The 23,244-nt window shown below is 46.4% G+C and overlaps 1 protein-coding gene across 2 annotated transcripts in view; it reads left to right on the top strand.

Moving 5' to 3' along the window:
• The first annotated feature begins 627 nt into the window (after positions 1-627).
• LOC128891534 (monocarboxylate transporter 10-like) overlaps positions 628-23,244 on the top strand; it is a 43,981-nt gene continuing 21,364 nt past the window's right edge. Inside the window, exons 1-4 of one of the 2 annotated variants that reach the window (XM_054151086.1) lie at positions 628-826; positions 1,828-1,996; positions 6,965-7,078; positions 7,330-7,503. In XM_054151086.1, coding sequence (XP_054007061.1) covers positions 656-826; positions 1,828-1,996; positions 6,965-7,078; positions 7,330-7,503 — 628 coding nt within the window. In that variant the 5' untranslated portion in view covers positions 628-655. Of the gene's footprint in view, positions 827-1,752; positions 1,997-6,964; positions 7,079-7,329; positions 7,504-23,244 lie in introns of both variants that reach the window. The other variant, XM_054151084.1, reaches the window with a different exon arrangement.

The following is a 23,244-nucleotide window of genomic DNA, read 5'->3' as shown; positions in this document are numbered from 1 at the left end:
GGAAACTATAAATTCTTCGAAATAGAGGTTATTTGACTGAGAAGTCGTACGCGATGTTTCGTCGTTACGAATTTCTGCGTTCCCATTTTTCTCGGTATTTCGACGGTCGAAATCCCAGCCAGCGTTTTCCACGCGCGGCAGATATGGTGGCGCGACGGAACTGCTTTCAGATGTCCATTACTATTTAATATCTCGTAACGCGCGTCTTCGTCAAGGCACGTAGTCCTGCAATTAACACCGTCGCCCCGTCACACGGTGGGCACGCTGTGCATGCTCGGCATTATCGAGGATATTTCGAAACCAGCCGCGGCAGGGCTGCGTGTTTCCCGTTGCATACCAATGCAGCCAGTGCAGCCGCAAGACGTACGATACCCGCGAAAACTTGACACGATTACGACGAAGTCGTGCTCTGTTTTTCGCGAGCATAGATTTTCCTTGGGATCGAATTACGCGTGTCTAACCTCGTGCTCTTTTTCTCTTTCCAGGTGTCCTCGAAAAAAAGGAGACGATGACTCTGGCCGAGTACGATGAAACCGTCGTCCGCGACACGAGGTCGCCGTGGCAAACGCGATTAAGTAAAAACCTTTGAACGACGGACCGCCCTCTCTGTAATTAGCGCAAGGAGGATCAGTGAAATGCACGGTCTGCCGTGAAAATGCTGGTCGACGACTGCGGCAGCGGGATGGGGTGGACATCGGCCAGCGTCCGCGGGGGTTGGTCCACCCCAGGCGGTTGCAGAAATTCCTCGATGAGCTTCGGGGGTAGCGTGCCCTCGCTGCACGCTGCCGGTTCGATAAGATCCCTGCGATCCCAGCACTCTATGCAGGTAACAAAAACCATTGGCTTCTAGCCGTTTTCGCTCGCAGCCAGGACCATTCTTCTGGTGAATGCGCCGGGGCTATTAGCGCGCCATGGAAATACTCTCCTTTTTAGTTTCCGCAGTTTCCTTGGTCATTTTTTTTTTTTTTTCTGTGAACGAGCATCGATCAGACAGGACTATTGTTGTACGTCGAGGCTTCTAATGATTTTGGGAAGCGATTGGGGTACACGATCGAGCACTTTTCGAAACCGTGCTTCGACGAACTCTCGATGCGCGAGGGGTAAAACAGTCGTAAATTCTATTAAACTAGAATCGTAGGAGATACGAATGATATATTTGCAGAGAAAATTCGCGATTAAACCAGGTCCGTGTTAACGAGGGCGGAAACCGTTGGTTCCGTGCGATGTTGCACAATGCCCAATGGAGACGCTAATTTTCGAGTAAGGTTGATTACGAGCCCATAGAATAAGCACTTATTGAACGCAGCCTACGGCAATTACCTCGTTGAGGGCTTAACCGCCATTGTGCGTGTACCGCGTTTCCGAAGAGTATCCCTATTCCACTGCAATTCCTATACGAAAGCATCGAGAGGAATCTGCGAGAGAACAGCAAATGTGAAATGAGACAACCTGTATACGAATATCGAGAATAGTATGCTTTTCCAAATGTTCCGTAAGCAGAACGTTGTGGCATACAATGGATTATCGTGTCGCGCTTCTCCTTACGCGCGTTGAAATAGCAAGAAATCAATGCACGGTAGCCAGGATTCAATTATGGAGCTCGAAATCGATGATCGCTCAAGGTTACTATTCACCTCAGGGGCGAATCGTTAATCAGGACCGCGAGAATTACTCGCGGCATTCATCCTTTAATCGGTATTCCATTTGCGACACTTTCTCCTATCGATAAATCCGACGGCGTTTAATTTCCAGAGGACGTCGGCGCAGATTCAACGCGAATACGCCGGTTACATTCACCGATGCATTGCAGGACTTTCTTTTTCTCAGGCCGTGCCGGAGACACCGCGGAGATGCATGCACTGCCACCCGGTACACGTGCCGAGCACCCCGAACAATTACATGCACCATCCCCCGATGCAGTATTACACGCCGAACCACTGCCCCGAGCCCAGGACCGGCGTCTATACTCCTCATCGAGGAAGTTCTTATCACGGCGGTGAGTTACGACCATTTTTTAATTAGTATAAATCAGTCCTCGTGCCCGGAAAATCGGGGCTTCGGTAATGTCCGGAAAGGAGAAATCAGCTCTCCGGCAGGGGCTGTCGTTTCGAGGGTTCGTTTAATCTCGCGGCAAACTCTGTCGAAGGAATTGCTTTTGGAACGGATAATGGGTCCTAATTCTCCGTGAGATGCTGGAAAAGAATTCCGTTGAAAAACGTAATGTGTCCTCTATCTCGAGTAGACCGTCAACCTTTTGTCTCGCGATTCTGTCCTCTTTATCGTCGTCCCGTGTCTCGACTAGCTCCCAGGAGTCTCGAGTAATCGCCATCGGGTCGAAGCTACCCAGGAATCGACCATTCGTTCTCGCGTCGATGATCGTCGTTGAATTCTATTCGCTGTCGCGAGGCGAGAAAACGACGAAGATTCTCTCGCGAAAAATCGTAGTCGAGCGGAACGATTTCCGAGATTTTTTCGATCGGTATCCCTTAAGAGAGGCGCTGTTTTATTGGGATGATCCGACGGTATGTTTTGCATTTCATTTGATCTGCCGGATGCATCGTTCAGCAAGATTGCGCAACTTTCCTCGTAAAGCCGCGACAACAATAACCGTGCCCTTTCAGTCTCCACAACTTCTCCATAATCTTGGATACCTCTGTTTTCGTTCTCGCGGCGTTGCTCGCTAAGGGGCTCGCCTAATCCGGTTCCACCAAGTTTCGCGACTTTGTTCGGTATTCAACGGCGAACTGGCTGGAGGAACAACAGAATAGCGAAATATGTCAAATTAATGGTGCAGAGACATTACGTTGCAAACATAGCGATAGAAACATGCCTAACGAGGGAAGCTTTCGCATCTGGAAGTTGCACCTTTAATATACCCAAGGCTTTTCAATTGTTTGTTACAACATCGCAATAAATTAGTTGTTCGACTTCCTGCGAAGCGCAGGATATACTGTATCGGTCAGGGAGATCTCTGCGACAGACAATGCGCTCGTTCGAGTAGAATTGATTTTTATTCCTCTGGGTTCTCGAGTCCTTTCATCGCAGCCCAATTTATTAAGTTCGTTCTTTGTGGATGCGAAAGAAAGGAAACAGGTTCGAACAGCACACCGCGCTGAAAGGAAAGCAGCTCCGCCTTTGTATCGTTTAAAGGATTACCTTTCTGACCGATGGCTGTACAAACGAAAACACAAAAAAGTTTGATTCGGTGCGGATTCGCGAAGAGAAAGGAAGACAGAGGTATCGCGAACTCGCGCCGCTGGAGTCGCGATAAAAATGCATCCGGTAGCAAACGAACGAGCAAGAAAATGATAAACGGTGACTACATCGTTACTGTTTAAGAAGGGAAGTCTATTTGCATTTCGTCTAGAGATTACACGAAAATGCTCGGAGTAGCAATCGCATTCCGAGACGCGGCGAGAGGTTGTTATCCGACAGGAAACTTTCACGGTTCGACCGAAAGCAAACTCGGATAAATCGGATACAACTAGAGATGCATTACCCGGCAGATTGCCCTGGATTATATGTTGTCCTAGAAAACAACTCTCTAGGAGGACGACATTTGTTCTACAGCGTCGCGTAAGCATTATGTAATCTTCTCCGAGTCAGCGGAAAGCTGCCGATGACATCTGACACTGACTTTTCCTGCAGCCAGGCACACGCTCCGTGAATCATCCTGTTCGTTCCTCGGTTGTCAATTCACCTACCAAAGTACTTCAATTTCTCCACGTGTCGTTGGAATTCCTTCCGTCATTTTTCACTTGTCACTTTTCAATGAAATGGGCTCAGCATTCGGGACATTATTCTTTCGCGATCCATCTTATTATAGCGTCAGCGATGAAGTTATTGTATGGATGAACGATCACGGAAGCGAGGAGATCATTCTTTCGCGAATATTTTATTCTATGGAGAATACTCGGTGTGCTGTTCCTTGCTTCTAAAGAGATTCCAGCCACTCGACAGGGAAAACAATAAAAAAAAAAAGCAATAAGTCAAAAGTAAATGGATCGAGGACGTGTCGCAGCTAGCGCTCGGATCGCGCGTGTTTCTCGATGGGGAAAAAATCGAGTTCCGCGGCTCGATTGTCACGACAAACGACAAAATCTCACGCGTCCCGCTGAAAAATAAACAATGTATCGCAAGTCGCTAAACCAGGACGGCTGACAGGCTCGTGTACCCTTTCGTCGACCGATGAACAAGAATACCAGCAAATTCAACAAGTTGGTCAATCGAAAAAAAATATAAATAACGCGAGAAGCGTATCTGTCGTGGAATAAAATGTGAAACTCTCGATGCGCGAGTTTGTACAGTGGAATCCATTGAGCGACAGGACGTTGATCCGCGTTAATTTAGCGTGTAATTTACAAGGCACAAACGCGCCACGTCGCACTAACGAACGGTAGTTTTCGAAATAGCCGCGAATAGACTCGGTTTGCGGATAGGATAAAATTTGCTTTGTTCGAGCCACGTCGATAAATACAAATATCGGCGAATTAACACGGTAAATCGCGGCATATTCGACAATGGGTACGTTTTAATTTTCTGTTTCGATTGGGAGAGTTCTTTTGATGGATCGCATTCGCGAGGTCGTCGTCACCAACGGGAATCGATTTCGAATTCGTTCGCGGCATTACTCTGCTCGTTCGCATTATGTAGATGACCGCGTGCACGCAATTCCCAGCGAAATATCCGGCTCGATGGGAAAGTTTTGTATTTTTCGCTCGATTTACCGCCTCCGAATTCTCCAGGCCAGCAAAATTTGTTTCGACAAATTGGTCAGGCTGTTTGTTCGTCCGGTCATCGATGTTTGTTTTTCGTCTCTCGTTCGCGTTTGCCTATAGAAACCGATTCGCATATATCACGATCGTTTAAAATATAATCTTAAAATATTATTTCGAGGCAAAGTTTGACGCATCGATATTTATTTAACAGTTGCAATGCTCGAATGCAAAACGCATAGTAATAATAATGTAAATGCGAGGACGTTCGAGAAACCGCGTCCAACTTGAACAGAACGTCTCAACGGATCGAAGAAAACAATTTTCTCGCTAACTGACACGATTCGCGTAGATATCGTTTCGAGAATCCGGCGAAGTACTGCGATTTGCGTCACCGCGGACGACTCGTTTGAGAGCTAAATCACCTTCAGAATTCCTCGACGTTGCAGGTTCTTTCACGCTATCGCGTTTCCACGACACCGTCGAGAGACGCGTGTTTGTCTCGTACCCCTTTTGCCGTTCAATTTTTAACGGATCTCCGGTCGTGCTCGCGCATATTTCAGCTTGAAGTTTCAATCGGAGAGCATCATCCTCCTCGCTCGAGTTCGAGGCAGGATTCGAGAATCGAAACAGGTCTTAGCGTTTCTCCACTCGACGATGCGGAACGGTTTATGAATTTTACGAGGAATCAATCCGTTCGAGCGTTGCATTATTACGGTGATAAAGTATCCAACGATCGAGTAAATTTTGCTTACAAAAAGGAATGGACGATAGGAATCCTCTCGCTTTCATTTTCAGAAGAAAGTCATGACACAGTCCGCGTCGATTTTGCATCAGCGGGGAAATTTATGGTGGTTTCGGTGTTTTACCACAGCCGAAAAAGCCTCATAATTCCTTTCGCGGCAATTTCACCGGTCACGAAGGTTCGCAATTTATCCAGCGACCCCTTCTGATGCAGGATCTCCGTCTTCCCGATTCATTTTTCACCCCGCAGCCCATTTTTTGGCCGACTAATACGCTTATCTCCTTCACGCTGGCGCAGGGTAATTAAGAATATTTCGTCTCTTTTGCTAACTCGCTTTCGCAGCCCGACTTCCGGCATTATGTTATCAGTTACTCCAGACAAAAAAATTCTCTCTCTTCCATTCTCTCCTCGGCGCATAGTGCATTAATCAGTTCTTTTGTACGCCAAGTTACAGGAAATCTAATTCAGAAGTATCGAGCGTGCAAAGTTTACGAAAAAATAGTGAAATTCGTTCGTTCGATTCGTCGCCTTCATTTTTTTCCTCGATACTCTTTCAAGGTTTCACGTCTCTCTTACTCCGGACGAGATTCGAAAACCGACGGCAAGTATTTCCTGAATTTTACGAAAATTCTCCAGCTCTTCTGGTTGAATGTCATCGACCCGATTTCTCGAACCCTCGACCAACGGTCTGGCACACCACGCCTCCTTCAGCGGCGACCAGCATCACCTTTTCACGAGCACTTTTATCTAGCCCTCTGGACTCTTCTTTTTCCTCTTCATTTCTTTCAACTCGTTTCATCCCCTGCCTGTAGCATGCAGATGCGGCGTTGCCAGCTGCCGCGAGCCAGAGAATACGTCGAGAAAATATCTTGTCTCTCGTTGTCGAGGGAAAATCGTCTTCGCGTCGTTAACGATCATTTTCAGATGTTCGGTGAAAAATATACCCGTCACCGGCCGAAATACGTCCTGTCAACGGCCGGAACGAGCAGAATCTAGAGACCGCGCGTGGCGAGATAAGCGATAGATTCGCTAATGGAATAAGGCACGTCACGGGAGAGACGAGTAGAGTGGATCGAAAATACTCGACAATCCTTCGTTATAATCTCGAATTTATAGGCGAATAGTAGAAGAGCGAACACGTTTTTCACGGAAATTACCAGTGTCTTGAATGCACCAACAAGATCTTGCTTTAATAATGTCCATTTCAGAGTAAACAGTATTTATCTTTATCGCCGGGCTTAATCCGCGCGCAAAACAAGCCGCGACGTAAATTCATTGGTCCCGTCCGTTAGCGTGTTCTCGGTGTAATTAAGTTCTGCAAATATATCGTTGAATTACGCAAAAACAGGCGAACGTAATCCTGGAGTCTGGTTTAATCCGCGCGACGGTCTCGATTTGCATCGCAACGGCACTCGAAAAAGATCGGTCGCGTTGTCGTGCTTTGCTTTCCCGCGTTCGAATTCTCCCCCATCCTTTTTTATTCCATTTGAAATTCTTTCCGCAGACACTCGGATGCGTTACATGGATCCCGAGGGCAGCATAATTGGTAACAACAATTGGGTGCTCGGAGACTTAAGGAGCCTTCATCGCTGCGTGCCAGCCACCATTCGTCGGCCAGGTAATGAAAATTACTCGAAAGTACGTAAACTATGTCACTTTCGCATCGTAGAAACTCGTATCCCGTTCGACTAGACTGCCTTTCCTCCGTCGCCGTCGTTAGGAATTTTCGTAACAATTTATAGAGGCATAAATATCGAAACGGAAGACGGAACAAGAGAGCTGTTTGCACGGGCGCGATTGTTCGGGTTCGCGAGCACACGACGACGCGATTTAACGACGAATCGTAAAGAGCGTAATCTTTCCCTTCAGGCATAGACGTCGCCGGCATGCGGACGCATTTCTATCCAGAGGGAGGCTGGGGTTGGCTGGTCTGCGCAGCCGGCTTCCTCGCCCTGTTGCTCACTACTGGAATGCAGCTCGCTTTCGGGCTTCTTCACGTTCATGCCGCTCGACACTTCGGCGAGGAACACCATATGGATTTGGGTAAGTCTCCTTTCTTATGCTTTTGCCCTCTCCTTTGTCCGGAGTCTTTCGCGCAAGAACAAGACTCTCGGTACTCCTCGTTGAACAATGTTTTATCGCCTGGCGGTTTCAGGAGAGATTAGGGAATTCGCTGGTTCAGAACCCAGCCAAGTGAATTCACATTTAACGATTTTCTTGTTCGTAATCTTAGGTATATACTCGTTTCGTGTCAGACTATGATCAACGAGTGAGAAGAGAAAAATAAACGACGTAATCTTAGATAACTTTAAATTTTTCGAGGCAGCAAGGAGGAGGGATCGTTTCGTTACAGAATAGTTTAAATGTACGAGCCATCGCGTGAAAGCGTGACGAGAGATTTATTCGGACGGAATCACGACGTGCATTTTTCCCGCGACCGTTATTTAATAATAGGGCCGAGGCAGAATTTAAAGTAAACTGTTTTTTTTTTTTTTTTAACGGGATCGAGGAAGCAATCAAGCAAGCGAACGTGATGTGAATTTCATCCCTCGTTACAAGGGCAGAGGCACGTAAGGAACCCTTGTACCACGGTGATCGAGCAATTTTTTCGAAAAGCATGAAAGCGACAAGTTTTGGAAGTGTTCGCATTTTATGCGATGTGGAAAGATGTCAGAGATTCGAGGGTCGGTCTCGATAAAATTGAATCGACAGATGTCAGGCTTGGGTTACAGTTAAGAGGACTGTCGTCATCTCGTGAACTATACGACGTGTGTCAATAATAATAGTGTAGTGTCCGCGCCTCCCATACCCAACAATAAGGAGTCAAATAAGAACACGAAACGTAGGGTACGGGATTGGTCGCGTAGGTAAAGCGGTCGACTGTGGATCCGAGGATCGTGGCTTCGAATTCCCGTGCCTTATTTTTCGTTAGACTCCTACAATAGTCGCTTCGTAATTTTTAGATAAACACAATTAAGGTGCTATTTTATTTTATAATAAGCATAAATTGGTTTTAGTCGACCGTTCGTTGATTTTGTTTTGTTATTATCGCGTATGCCGTACTTTTTCTCGATAGCTTTCTATCTCCATTTTGGTGTTATCGGAAGTTTTGGATGTCAGGATGCATAGGTTGAATTTAACGGGTCCATTAAGGTGGTCTGCGATCGAAACATCAGGGGAACGGGGGTATTAAGGTCAGACGATGAGAGTGGCTCGAAAAAGGCGGACTGCGAGGCCTACGGGGGCGGCTTTTTCTCGATAATGCATGAAATACGGAAGTCCTCGATAAGTCGAGGTTTATTTAAAGGCGAGGGAAAAATAATGGCCGCCCAGAGACCCGCGAACAGTTTGATAGGACTTCCACGGCTGACAGCTGATAGATACTGGGAGGCGAAGAGCTTATCGTTGACCTACTCTACTTAGTTATCTGGTATACATCATACGGCTGCGAGTTGTAAAGTCCGATCGATCGGTATATTTACGTGGTTTCCGCGTCGGTGGACGACCTCGTAATTTATGGGGGAGGGGGACCAAGTTACGTAAAAATTACGATACATTCAATATTGGGCCGACCCTGAGGCAATATATCGCACTTCGAGCGCGTCCGAACCATCGATCTTCCCGTGCGACGCGACGAAGTCGTATTTTAAATATTTCAGAGGAATCTCGGGGACCCGTTGAAGTCAATAATTTATGGAGTTTCGTTCGTTTAATTTATAAGCACGCGTTCGCAGTCTGACGCAAATAAATCTTAAAGCGATCTTTTCTGAGCCCATCGAGCATTTTAAATTATGCCGAATCAACGGCGAATTTTCTTGAAAATTTCCGTGTACGTTTAATTTCATTTCGATTCATAATTGAATTAGCCATTTCCACGGGGCCATTCGTAGCGTCTCTATTGATCGTAAAATATAGAAATTCCCATACCGAAACCAAACGTTTTCGTATTCCGTTAAGTCTCGTAGTCACTCGAATACCGTTCGGAAGCGATCCCAAGAGGACATTAAGCGCGTTCTTGTCGGTCATTTTCCTAACCAGCGGACTGTTAAAAGTCGCTTAACAGGTTGCGAGATTAGAGGTCAAAAGGCGGAAACTTAGTCGCTACGAAGCTCACGCGATAGAAAAGCGAAAGGCGTTTCCTCTCGACGTGACATTTTTGTCTACTCTCGAAAACGAACAGATTAATGTCTTCTCGCGTATGCCAGCTTTTACATTCTAGATACTACATTTTAGTTGCACCCCAATTACAAAGTTTCTCGCGCATACGACCTCGACACCACCGCAAGCGCTCATTCCATTGAACTGTGTACACGTTGTTTTTCATTAAACATGTATTACGAGCGAACCCTCGGGTTATTCAAACTGTCGATATTTACCAAAGTTTGATCGAAAATTTTGAAGCACCAGAGAACGGATTGGCATCGCATCGATGTTTTCAGCAGACTTCAGAGGTACGTTTATGGAATTTCGATGGAGAGTTTCATCGGGTTAATTGGCGCAATTAATTACCTTTAATGAGTAATTACTGTATATCGATATCGCGTTCCGTTTCTCTCGGTTGGTCGCGTTATTACTCAAAAATACATTGTAACGAACGCGATCGCAAACGTTATCGTGGTAGTTGCTCGTCGTAAGACAAACGCGATTATGTCTTTTTTACAGATTATTATTTCTCCGTACACTTCGCGAAACAATTGACGTTCTCGCACGCGATCTCTGTAACTTTGAATCGTCCAAGTGAAATCTTCTAGGTTATTCCAACAATATCGCACGTACAGCTCGCGAAAATCCTCGAGACACTCGAAACGGTCTACGGCGAATTCGAGGATCGGTATCTCCTTGGGCCACCGTGCTCGTTGGATCCCTCGCTCGAGTGTTCACTCGCGACACGGCTACTTGGTTAGATCTAAATACCGATTATTCTTTCAAAGAGCACAAGACGAATTTCTCGGATGTTTCGTATATACGTCTGAAAGTCCGATTCTGAAAGCGAGCTACGATACCAGGCTGATACCGACGAGCCAGCAACTGGTTGACGGCTTTTATTTTTAGTACGTATGCTAAAGGTCACCAACCCGTTGTTAAGTAAATAAATATCACGGCCAATTACATCCTTAACGTTCGAACGACCAACGATCAACTTTATTGCGATGGAAATTGCGTCCTTTCGTGGGGGACAAACTCCGAAGAAACGGGCAAGCCGCGGGCTGAACCTTTGCGTCGGGACAAAGGTCGTCGCTTAAAATACTAGAGTGCCGGTACATCGTTGAAAAATGTCACCGCGTTAATTTTCTCGCACGTTGCAAAAGTGCACTTCTGCGTCCTCTTGAAATCACTCGATTGTTTCACACTCGCCAGGACTTTACCGAAACTTTTCCCCAAAGAGTATCGAACTGTCTATAGGTCGAGGGATATGCATCGACGCGAATCGAACTTTGCACTCAATCTTCGCGAACTGAAACATCGCGGGACTCGCGAGTTTCCCGTCTCGAGTTGCGGGAGACCTGTCGCGAGATACTAGCGCCGGCATTTCTTACTTTTAAAGAGAGCAAAACACCGCTGTTCGCTGGGAGTGGATTCAAAGACGGCTCGCCTCGGAAAACGTGGTAGCAGCGGCCAATGGCGATACCGCGGGAAAAACGAGGAAAACGAGTAAAGTTTCAGCGGTTTTGCGACACGCGGAAGATTTTAAATATTTGGAAACACGAGTCGCGCGAGACGGAAACCCAAAGAATATTCCGTTTTCGCGAAAGTTATCGTCATCCTCTGCCGCGCTCTCGGTAATCCTCTTTCGGATTCAACAATTTTTCATTTCTTTCCGCGGATTTTACGAAATAGGTCGTGTAAACCATTCCTTCAAAGCGTGGAGACACTCTTGTGTAATTCGTACAGTGTTCTGAAAGTTGTGGCTGCGGCCCGCGATCCGGTAGTTTTCATTAAAATATCACGAACGCGACCCGATGCCCGCTTTTAAATATCACACGGCGATTGTTCGCGCCGGAATACGTTTTTGCGATATTAATGGCGTTCCCCGGATTCCCGATGCTCCTCTTCTTTTTCACCGATTACGGAAAATGGCGTGGCGAGAACGTTGTGCTCGCGGAACCGTGCGAGCACCGACGCTTGAGTGCAAGGGAATACGGTATTATCTATGAAATGTATTCGCGGAAAGTAAAGCTCTCGAATGAAAAAAGGAAATGCAAATATATTCTCACGGATGATAAAATATTTGTTCGGCGAATAGTCATTACGAGGGAGTTCGCGATACGTGCGACCTTTAAGAGGAATTCTCCAGAAAAATTCTCCGTCCTCTCGCTGATTACTTCTAGGTACAAAGTTCGTCGCGAATCCACGTTTCTCCTGCGTGATTTGAAAAATTCAACCACTTAAAAGAGTGGCTCGTTGGATGGACGATTCAATGCTCGCTCTCCTAACGAGCATTTATTATTCAGGATCAGCTAGCTGTTCGCTTTCTGTCCGTCACGAAGGATTCCCCGCGACCCATGACATTCAATTTCCACCTCGTCTGGTGGAATGGGATTTCCACGGATCCTCTAGACTAGCAGCGCTTGGTAAACTACGTCGCTGTTCCCGTGTCATGTCCATGCGTCGGACGACGCGTGCATTCGACGCAATTCCAACGAAATTTACCGAAACGAAACGAAACGTCGAACGTCGCACGTCGGACATTTTCGGTTTCCCGCGATTCGATTCGACCGATCGACCCCGCCGAGTCGTGCCGCGAAACGTGGCCGCGATTCGGCGTTTTTAATTTACAACGCGAAGAGCCGTCAGTGTCCGGGGAGATTTTCAACCGGCCCCGATTAACGGTCGACGAAACGAGCTTCCTGGGATTTTTCGACTATCCAGCGTTTTCGTTTTGTTTCCAATTTCAACGAAGCACAAATTGTTACCGAATGCATTGTCGCGTTAAATTGTCGTTTGCTGGGCGAAGGAAAAGAAAGATCTGTCGCTGGTTAAATAGATTAAAGAGACTCTGGTCGATAGCGGATCGAGCAAACAACTTCCGCGAGTTCGCGAGCTCGCAGCTGCAGAACCTGGCGTCCCTCGACTCGCGGTCCGCGACGACACGCGTGTCGATAATCGAATCGGACCCCTCGCTACGTCTCTGCCTCCCTTGCGGTGGTACGAATGGCAAATCGATATACGCGGGTGCGCGACGCATTTCGCAATACAATTACCGGATGCAGCGAAACCCCGGTCTCGTGTATTCCCGAAGAACACCCGCCTCCTATTATCGTTGCGCTGTTCTCTACTCCAACTTTGCGTGTAACGTTGTTACTGTTTATCGTCCGTTGAATATTACGTCCCGAGTCGTACAATGACGCTGGAGGACAGCGTCAGACGCGGGACGCCATCGGGACGACGTCGTCGGGACGCACAAAGCCCTCCCCCGTGCTCCCAGCAAACAGGGAAATCAAGGAAGCGACGCGGCAGCTTATTAGACCGTCGCCGACGACCGAGCGTCGAATGAGACTCGCGCTGACGTTCTGTGCGTCTTTAATGACGTTCCGTGGTTGGATATTAAATCTCGCGATTGCGTGAACCGCATATTGGATCCCTCGGTGCGCGTTCATTGAGGATTCAGTGCGCGATGTATCTCCGCTGCATATTGGATCGTCAGGTGTCGTTGCGTGATACGGACCGCGCGGTTCTTACTTCTAGTACCCCGCGATGGGTGGATACGATCCAGATGTTAGAGTCGAACAAATTTCGGATAGAGGACATTTCAAGGTCGACGTTAATTTCTACGGAAGTGATTTTTAACCGCTAGTTCAGCGTTCGATAGCGCACGAATGATGAGAAACGGGAACGGAAAACACCTTCGTCATTTTAAATCGAATTCAAATAGCCAATCGCCATTAAGCTAAGTACCTCTTTGTGTATTCCGCAAGCCGTTCCGAGCGTTCGTTTCCCTATCGCGCATCTGCTGATAACCGGACGCAGATATCGATGTTCCTCTAATAGCCTCCCGCGGCTAGATATTCGATTGCAAAAGGAATACGATGAAACAGGAACAATTCGCGATTCTTCGCAGAGCTTTCCCGCGACGTCTCGTTATCATCGCAAAATGATCGAGATCGTGTAATCGTAAGTTATGAATCGAGATAAAACTTGATCAACTCTTCGAACGTACTCCTGACGTAATATCGTCGAGGAGAACGCGCATCGGTAAACAAGACTCCGACGAGTGTCATTACGATCTCCTCGATGCTTGATACTCGTTGCGTCGACAGGCAGGTCCGGTATACAGTTATATAACCGGTAGACACGTAAGAAAGCAGAAGCTTTGGGGATTTCTTTTCAGTGATGTAGAGAACCACGGCGCGCTATTGGATGCACGTGCAGGCTGCATTCACGAGGATTCAGAGACCAGTCCGGGATAGACCCAGTTCCGCCAGAGTTATACATTTCTTCGTTCGTCGAAATTAGACGTAGTCAAAGCTCACGAGGAATAACCTAGCGAACTGTCTGCGTTCGATAAATTTTCTTACTCGAAATCCTGGCTGCGATCGCTTCGCGTTGCTCTGCCACGTAATCATTCTTTAATCTCTGTTGCTACTTCGTTTCGTCGAATATCAAAGGTGAAATTTCTGTTCGTTCCGTTCAAGGTCGGTATACACCATCGCGTACTTTCATTGAATTTTATTTTCTACGCTACGATCTAATTTTAATCAAGGAGAAGAAAATTCAAAAAGCATTCGACCGTTTCAACAACGAAGTAAAAAGTTTCCCATCGCGCTTCCTGCCTGGCGGTAGCAACGTTTACGACAAAACTTTGCGTCCGTTGTTGCGGTACGGTTAACAACGTTGTCTGACGTCGTCCATCGATTACACGCCGGCCGCTTCCTGCGCTTCTTCCGTATTACGCCAGCACGAGCTTGAAAAACTTTCGTTCCTTCGCTCTGCCTCCTTTCATTTTTTTTTTTTTTTTTCACAATAAGGCTTCCCTTGTTCCCTCTATTAGTATACTTTCGTTCGCTGTATTTATAGCGATCGTTCGACGGTGCTCCAGCGAAGACGGTAGATTATACTCGTCCCTGTAAATTGCGGAGCTCGTTAAATATTCGACGCTGGTTCGTCGTAAATCGAAGATTACAGTCGTGTTGAAATTCGTCTCAATACTCGCGACTGTCCGGAAAATAACCACTTCGCCTGTGTGGCGACTCCCGGTCGCCATTCGACGACGTAAACGTCGTCGAGTGCGAAGGGTTAAAATCGTACGTCGAACCTCGAGAGCCCTTAATCCAGTCTCGAGAAGAAGTCGACGACCTAGCTGGAGCGTAGTTTTCTTTAATTTTACGACTACGAAACTTTGCATTTTAAACCCTGAAGCATGTCTTCGACAATGAAATCCACCCTTACGTACTTCCCTCGCGTTACGAGACACCCTGCACAATTCAGCTACGCATGAACTGATAACAAGAATAGTCCTGCGCGAGGCTGGAAGGTTAAAGATTCAAGGTCGGTTATATCGCGCACCGTGCTCGATCACCATTACAATTTCACTATCGCGGTATATAATCCGCGATGAGCTATCGGTTCGCTTTTAAAAGGCAAAAAGGCGGAAACACCTAACCTACTTTACTCGTCGTTCTTGGTATTACACAATTTCTTCGTGTTAACGAGGAACAGACGCAGAGTGTCCGTCGTCGATTTTAACGAAAACTTACAGGTTTGCGAATTCGATTGCTGATAAATCTTTGCAACAGCAGGTACCTTTGATCTCCTTATTAAATTTACTTGTCGACGTGTACGTCACGTTATTTTCCTACGTAAGTCGTAAAAACTTTGTTCGGAAAACTTCCGTCTACCTTTGGTACTTTCGAAGATGGCACCCAGAGGGGGGTGAAACTTTGCAAGGTAGTTTCGCTCCTCGAACTTCGGCTACCGCAGCCGAAAAAAATAACGAGTCTCTTTTATTTTCGATTGCTCTGCTTCTTTGCGAGTCGCGTCGAGTAATTCGTTTTAATTTTTTGCAACGCTCCGCGGTTGGAAAAAGAATAATAGCGTAACGCGGTACCGAGAGCGGAGGGTGACGATTATATTTCTGGAATCGGGGAGTAAAAGTTGTCGCTCGTAGGCGAGAATTACCGAATCTCCATTTTCCGCGGAACAGGCGCGGCGATTTCTTAAAGATTCTCGGAGAAAAGTTTCCGAGACGCGATCGTTGCACGGAGAAAAGTTGGTCGTTCGCCTAATGGGATTTCCGCATAACGGGAAATTCATCGGGGGGGGGAGGGGAGAAAACTCGAGGCTCGAGAAAAGTCTCGTCTCCGCTGTTTTTCCCTTCCCACGATGAAGAAGTCCTCGGACTTATTCCCTCGAACAATTGAAACGTGGTCAGTAAGTTCCCTTATCCGGAGGGCCGTCTGGGATCCGCGGAAGAAGCTTTTAACGGACTCGTTACGCCGCCATTCACCAAATCTGGGTCAAAGATTCCTGAAACGGTCGCGGCGCGATGTAACGATAATTAAAACAATGCGACGGGAAAGTTGAGGAGTCGCCTGTGGCGGGCGACAATAGACGCGGCATTATTATTTGGCCCGGGCCAAAGTTTTCTCCTTGTGACGCATCGAAGGCGAGGGGGTTTACGAGTAAAACTCGCGGTAAATCTTCGAGCTTTTGTTCGAAGAAAGAAACCGCGTCCTTGGACGACAATTTTCTTTTTTAATATCGAAGATTCGAGTCGCATCTACGCTCGAGGACTGTTGTCGTTTGATGTATACGGAACGTTGCGACAATGTTTCGTGAATTTTGCTCCAACCACGAAGGAGAACGCTAACAGTCGCTCTCATCGATACCGATTACGAGATACATTGCCACGGGTGCTGAAGCCTGTCTCCGTTGAAACGTCCCTCTCGACTAAAGGGACAGGAAGAATAGACGAACGTGAAGGCCTGTCATCGAGACTCTGCTCGCTAAAGAAACATGCACCACCAGACAGAACAAAGTCGCGGATCTAGTCTTACGAGCTAGAAACGCTGCTGGAACATTCTTTCCTCTGGAATGAAAGGTAAAAAGGTAGAAAGGTAAAAAGGTAGAAAACCGAAGGGTCGCGAGAACGTTTCGGGAAGTAGAGATTAAACGACGATTTTATTTCCCAAAGTGGATCCTACGCGACATATTCTTCGTCCCGTGAAAGAGTTTCTCGCGAGCAGGACTCGAGGAGGACCTTCAAAGGAGTCCAGTGCGCGTTCGCGATGATTGGAAAACGCCGCCTGGGAAATACTTTTTCACTTCATCGAGTAGCAGTCCGCTTCTGGTGTTCTCCGCAGTGAATCTGGAACTCACTTTCGTTGAACGAACGAGTTGTTCGCGATAAAGGGACTTAAAACGTTACCCGGGAAAACGTGTTCGCCGTTAGAAAACAGATGGTCAGACGCGATTAAAATCGTTTTCGTCGATTCGAAGATCAGAGGTGGAATCGAATGAACGACTGCGCGCTCGTACGTGCGCCGCTTATCAAACTTATGATCGCATTTATTTTCCCGTCCGTGCTATTTCGACTCGGGATCCGCGGCATCGACTTCGATAATTGAACGCGAGAGCGATCAGGTATTTTAGAGAGAGGTCCGATGTGGAACTAAAACAACGACGATAGAGAGAAACATACGCGAAATCAACGGTGATGTAAATATACGTATATAGGTACCGCGTAATTTACGGTACAGTTTCGAATATGGGAAATAAAAGCGAAACCTTGATATATGCTGGGAAGGTTAATAAAAGAGGAGTATCGCTAAATATTCGCATACGTGTCGATAAAGTTAGAAATAAACGAAAACACGAGTAGATACCCATGTTCGTTTCGAATGTACCGAGTTGTACGGATCGATTTTCTCATCTGGTCGGACAGTGCTCGCGCACTCGTAACTATTTTTTACATTTTTTACGAGCGCGAGTGCACGGCCAGGCATGTATGTGTTTTTACATGAAACTAAGCAGCCACGCTTTAAAATTGAATGAGACATTTAAAAAATGCGTATGAAACAACGGCATATGAAATTCTGTGAAATACAAAGATTTTAATTCGCGCGAGTCCAATTCACGTAGCAAATCGTAACAGCAGAGACAATCTTTAAATCTCCGACGAGCTGGTACGCCACTGGAATTTGCGCCCGTGGAATTTTACGCGTGTCATCGATTAGGCCATTAATCTTTGATTCTCTGAGCGCGAAACATGTGCGTGTCGCTTACCCCGAATAAGTGTTACCCCTCCTGCTCGTTTGTCTCCAGTCACCCTGAACGCGCGATTTTCATTCATAACGCATCTTACGAGCGTTTTAAACACTGGTCTGCACAGTCGTCCATCGTTATTCATGTTTCCTTGTCTTCGCGTTGTCATTTTGCCTCGTCTTCTACAGGCGAAATCACTGTCCGACGTATCGGATATTTTACGCGATACTGTCAGCAACAAGTGTGTTCCCCTGTTTAGATACTCTTTACTTAGCGGCTAATACCGAATAGGGGGAGTTAAAATTAAGCCAGCGAGGTCTCAAATATCAGAGTTGCAAATATCCGAGTTCCGCGACGATCGATTCTCTCCGACCGAATTCTTGTCGTTTAGCTTTCGTTACGAGTCCAATTTTCATCGTAACTGGAGATCTTCGATTAAACGATGTTTCCCGAGAGCCTCGAAGGTCGACGTTCATCCATCGCTGGCCACATCTTCGCAGGAACAAAGTTATCCTTGACCCATCCGAGTCCTACTGTCCTCGTTCGAGATCAAAGACGATCTCTTCGCGACAACGAGGCTTTTCTCCGTCCCTTAAACATTTTTCCGATCTGTCCTCGAACGAGACATCGAGGACGAGTGAATTAAACGAAACGAAACGGCTTTCGTTCGACCCTAATTCTCTGCGACGAAGCCTAACGCTAATTCGATACTTGGAATCTCAGTTCTCGTACAAGGTTACTCGTTATTTGTGTAATTTAAGGACAGAGTGATGTAAGTTTACGAGAGAGAATGTTTTACCTTTGAAGCTAAACAAGAGAACGCAACGACGAAGAAAATAGACCATAAAAGTATTTCAGAGAAATTTTCATATTCGATGTTTTTTCATGTTTCGATATTTTCTCTCCGAGCGCGCAATAAACTCTGGAAAATTTCAGAGAAAAGCGGCATCCGTTTACATTCAAAGGGAGTCTGGTAACGAATGTTACATGCTACGTTTACTCACGGTCTCTGAATTTCATTTTACACGAAAGTTTGACGTTGAAATTATTATGTCCGAAAACGGGAGACAACCAAACAAGAACTACCGCTATAACCAATCCAAATCCTAATACACCCTCGACGTTATTCGATCGAACGAACTTTCTATCGATGCTAAAACACGGATGGTTTTCATTTATACCCAATCCCAGTATTTTATAAGAACGCTTGGAGCGAACCACTGTTTGCAAATTTATCGATTTTCTCGATGGTAAACAGAGCTGTTAATACTGATAACAAATATTACGTTAGCGTATAACCGAGCATAACAAAGAAATGTAAATAAATAAAATTGTGTTTGAAATACAAACGCTATACATAAATAAACGTCCGCGTTTCGGAAACACAAACAATTTTCTACATATCGACTCTTCCTCAAAAAAAACATATCTGGTCGAGAGCGATAAGCTAAAAACGACCTAGGTTCTGTACAAGCGGAAGCAGCCTGCAGATCTTCGAAAAAGAAAGCTATAACCGAATGAGATTTCGTAGCAAATTTCTTTCGAATCTTCGCCAGCGATCGCAGCCACGACTCGAGCGACGAAGTTCCTTGGAACGTGATCCTTCCGCACGCGAATTACAGCGCGGCGACGCCGGGACCGGAAGTTAGGAGGCACTCTATCGCCGAAACGGTTTCACTAGAACGCTGCAGCGGGGCGACGTAGTCTTGATAAGACCTTCGCGTTTCACAGAGAAACCGTTTAAGCTTCGATGTCCCGAGCACGGAGCCGCGTGATCCGCCAAAGGCGTGGGTGGCGGCAGATAATTATCCAGCTAGACGAGCCCCGCGATCCGGTGGATGGACTGCGGATAATTCTCTGGAGCAGTCAGACGTCACCGGGTAATCCGGGCACAATTACCAGAGTTCGAGAACTTGGCACCGGAACGATTCTTGACGTACCTATCGCCGCGTTCCCGTGTGATCGCTGTTTTCCAGTTTTCTCCTTTCCTTCTCTGAAACTGATTAAAGCTGCGTACTTCTTTGTCCACGATTTCGCGAACAATTGAATTCGCGCAGAATTTCGGGCTCGTCTTCGCGACAGTTCCGGAGAATTCGGCTCGTTAGCGCTCGGTAACGGGCGAACATTTCGTGTAATTCCGCTTGTTTCTTTTCAAAGCTGCCAGATCCAGATTGGACGATTACTTTTACCGTCGTTCTTTCAGCACCGTTAGCAAGAACCAAGATAAATATCGTTCTTTGCGTCGACGATGTTATTTCGCTGTTTCCGGAATTGCTGTCTTTATTTCTCCGCGTTGGACTTTTCATCGAGTAATAAAAAGTCTTATCGAAACGTTGCTTTTAAGGCGACGCTATTAAGATTAATCGGTTAACGCTGTTTCGTACGTTTTTAGTATTTTATAAACGTTACAGTTGGCGAGTCATTTTGAATTTTACCAACGATAGACGAGCTCGCTAGTTTTCCTATTATAGACAAAAAAAAAAAAAAAACATTGAAACATCGAAAACGTATCACACGAGAACAATAGGTTCGCCTCGTATTTCATTTTAGCATCGCAGTAATTTGTAATTAGCAATCGAATCGAATACGGTGGAACGTTATTAATCTAGACGTCCCGTTGATCCGGGCATCCATTTGTTTCAGATGACCTCTTTACTTGATTCGCGCGGATTAATCGGAACCCGTTGCATTTTTATTCGCGAAATCCGCCTATAATGCAATAAAATCTGATTAATCCGATCTGCATCGCGTCGAAATACCGCTTCAATTGAATTAACAGATGTATCGCTGTATTTTTTCTATTTTTACTCGACGAACCTGGAATTCTTCGAATTCCCATAAAATGCGGATACGTGTTTGGTATATTTTAATTGTAGCTTTCAAACTCGTATTCGGAAATGGTCGTTTATTAATAGTAACTTCGTTTTCCGCACGATTCGGACCGATTTCCTCCTCAGTTCCGTCGCTAAGTAGTTTCCAAGCAAAGACGAGAGATCTAACGGCGCGTCTAACTCGCGGAACGGAATTCGAAATACGACGGAGTCGTTTCGCGACCGAGAAGAGCCAGGAAATGAAACGCAACCGTGATCAACGTCGACGAAAGGAAAAACGAGCATTCGAGTACGAGAGACACGGATAAATACGACCGTGGGAAACAGACAGCCTCGGGAAAACGGGCCGAGGCTCAAAGAATTCCCTACGAATTCAGCAAAAGCTGGAACGCATCTCGGGAAGAGGTGGGTGTGCTTCTTTCCACGTCGACGGATAGAACTTACGAAAATGAGAGCGAGTTATATTCATCGGATGATTCACCGAAGGAGTCTTGGAAAAAAAATGTGCGACGAGTTCGATTCAATGACGTATTCATCGGCGATTCTCTAAATGCGAAAATCGTTTCTCTTTCAAATTTATTAAAATGTAATTTCTGTTCGTAAAACATAGACGGTGAGTGCCGCGAAAATTGAGACGCGACTGATTCATATGGAATGACTAATCACGGGACGGCCACTAAAATTTACAGAGAGAAAGAAGCCGTTGGTAATGGCGAACGAGACTTGTCAACCAAGATTCGCGTTCCATGCGTGAACGTTTAACGACTCGTTGTCGCGGCGAATGTTACGCATGGAATAACGAAAAATCGGGAATTGCGATGGGCGAAATGGCTTTTAAATTTAAAATTAACGACACTCCGACGCGCAACACCGCGATGCAAGTGCTACGGTCATAACGAGCGTGAACAGAGTGCGGAGTAATTTAATGAAGAAACAGTTGGGATTTACGGTCGGAACGTCTCTTCGCGCTGCAACTTACGCGATATGGTTTCGCGTAGACGCATATTATTAAACTACACGATCCCGTTATACGAGGCTGGCAAGCATTAGACGTTAGAGGCAGCTTGTAGTTTAAGAGCGATTCAAGACTTTTTACTCGTTTAACCTTCCTGTCCATATGCGTACGTTCTTATCGTATCGAATCTCCAAATTCACTCCCTCTACGGTCTTAGAATTACGGTCCCTAGAAACGAAGTAAGTTGCCTAAGAGGTGTCGAAATTCCATTCGAAAGCACACGAGATATCAAACTACATCCTCGATCGCGTCCCGATCAAACACAGATTTCTATGCAATTTCGCGCACACGCGAACCAATAGCCACGGGCTATCGTCGAAACTTCCGCGAACAAAGAACTTCGCAGGCAGTAAATCTTGTTTCAGCCGAGTGAAAGCTTCCTTGGATACGATTCGCGTAGTCGGCGCGCGTCATGAATAAAACCCTGAATCCGAGAAAACCGCAATCAAAACTTCCGTGTAATGGACTGCGGTAAAAAATAGGCTTTGCCAGGCTTTATTTCGTGCCTTTATTAGAACGGCCATGGATGTTCGTTAATTCTTGCTCGTTCCGTTCCTTCGAGGAGTTGTAAAACCAGACCCAGTGGAAGTGGCTTAAGATCCGATTTTTATTCCACGCGAACGGGAGTACTACGATTCGGTCCTGCCATTGGAGGACACCGGAAATCGTTGAATGCAGGGACATCCCGGTCTGTGGACAATTCAGGAAGCGTGGCGCCTGGTGTATTTTACAGGAATGGATCGTTTCGCGGGAACGCGACATCCCACGAATCCGAGGCGACTTGTTCGTTGCTACAGCTCGCCAGTGGTGCTAAAAACGTCAGGCCTCTTAAATTATTCCCTCTCCCAGTCGAGTCCGGTGGTTGGTACCTGTTGAAACTCGGGTAGACGCTCGCTGGGGTTGTTCAATGTTCTCGACGCGAGTGGACGATGCGTGTTTCTTTTCAGCGTCGAGATCAATCGTACCGCCACAGAATTCGTCGCTGGTTCTGCGAGTAATCGTACTGGCTCGCTGAAACCTCCAGCGACGGCACGAAATTCAACGAAGATTAAATTGGAAAAAAAAATAGATGTCGTTTCTTCTATTCTTTGTAAACTGGTATCTCTCCATAGCACGGTATCCAGTACTCGGTAGTAGCAACGGTAAAGTCGGAATTCAACAGTCCTTGATTCGTAACCACAGAGACCGGAACGTTCGCCAACGCAAACTTTTGTTTGAAACAACGTTGCCGGGCTCCGCTAATCAACCTCGGTGATCGATAGCGTCGGTATTCAACCATCGAGGTCAGATTTTTCGAAAAAAAAAAGACTCCCCGAGCCACTCGAGACTCGAGTGCTGGTCGACAAACAGCCAAGGTCTGTTGCCCGTTCGAAACAACGTTTTCGTCGCGAGCTCTCTTTCGTTGGCGATAGAATCGAGGAAATTGATCGAGAATCGCTTCGTTCGAATCAAATGAAATTGGTTAGAAATAAAAATGTTGGCGTTAATTGTGTATCTTTACTATAGAACGACTCGTCTAAACTTGAGTAGAACATTCAGCAGCGAGCTAACGGTTTTATCGTCGGCCAGCCGATGGCAAATGTAGGATTCTCGATTTTCCGTGCCAAGAGGATATCGACTCCCGGTCCTCCTGGGCGCAGGGATTTCTAAAGCCTTATCCGTGGGATCCTTCAACGCGCGATCCAACAAACTTTCGGACAATGGCCGAATATTACGAATGTTTCCAACGGCGGCTCG

Source organism: Hylaeus anthracinus, unplaced genomic scaffold (assembly GCF_026225885.1).
Source record: "Hylaeus anthracinus isolate JK02 unplaced genomic scaffold, UHH_iyHylAnth1.0_haploid 12002, whole genome shotgun sequence".
Classification (NCBI taxonomy): domain Eukaryota; kingdom Metazoa; phylum Arthropoda; class Insecta; order Hymenoptera; family Colletidae; genus Hylaeus; species Hylaeus anthracinus.
Note: the sequence above shows the minus strand (reverse complement) of the source record. Positions and strands in the feature narration are given on the sequence as shown.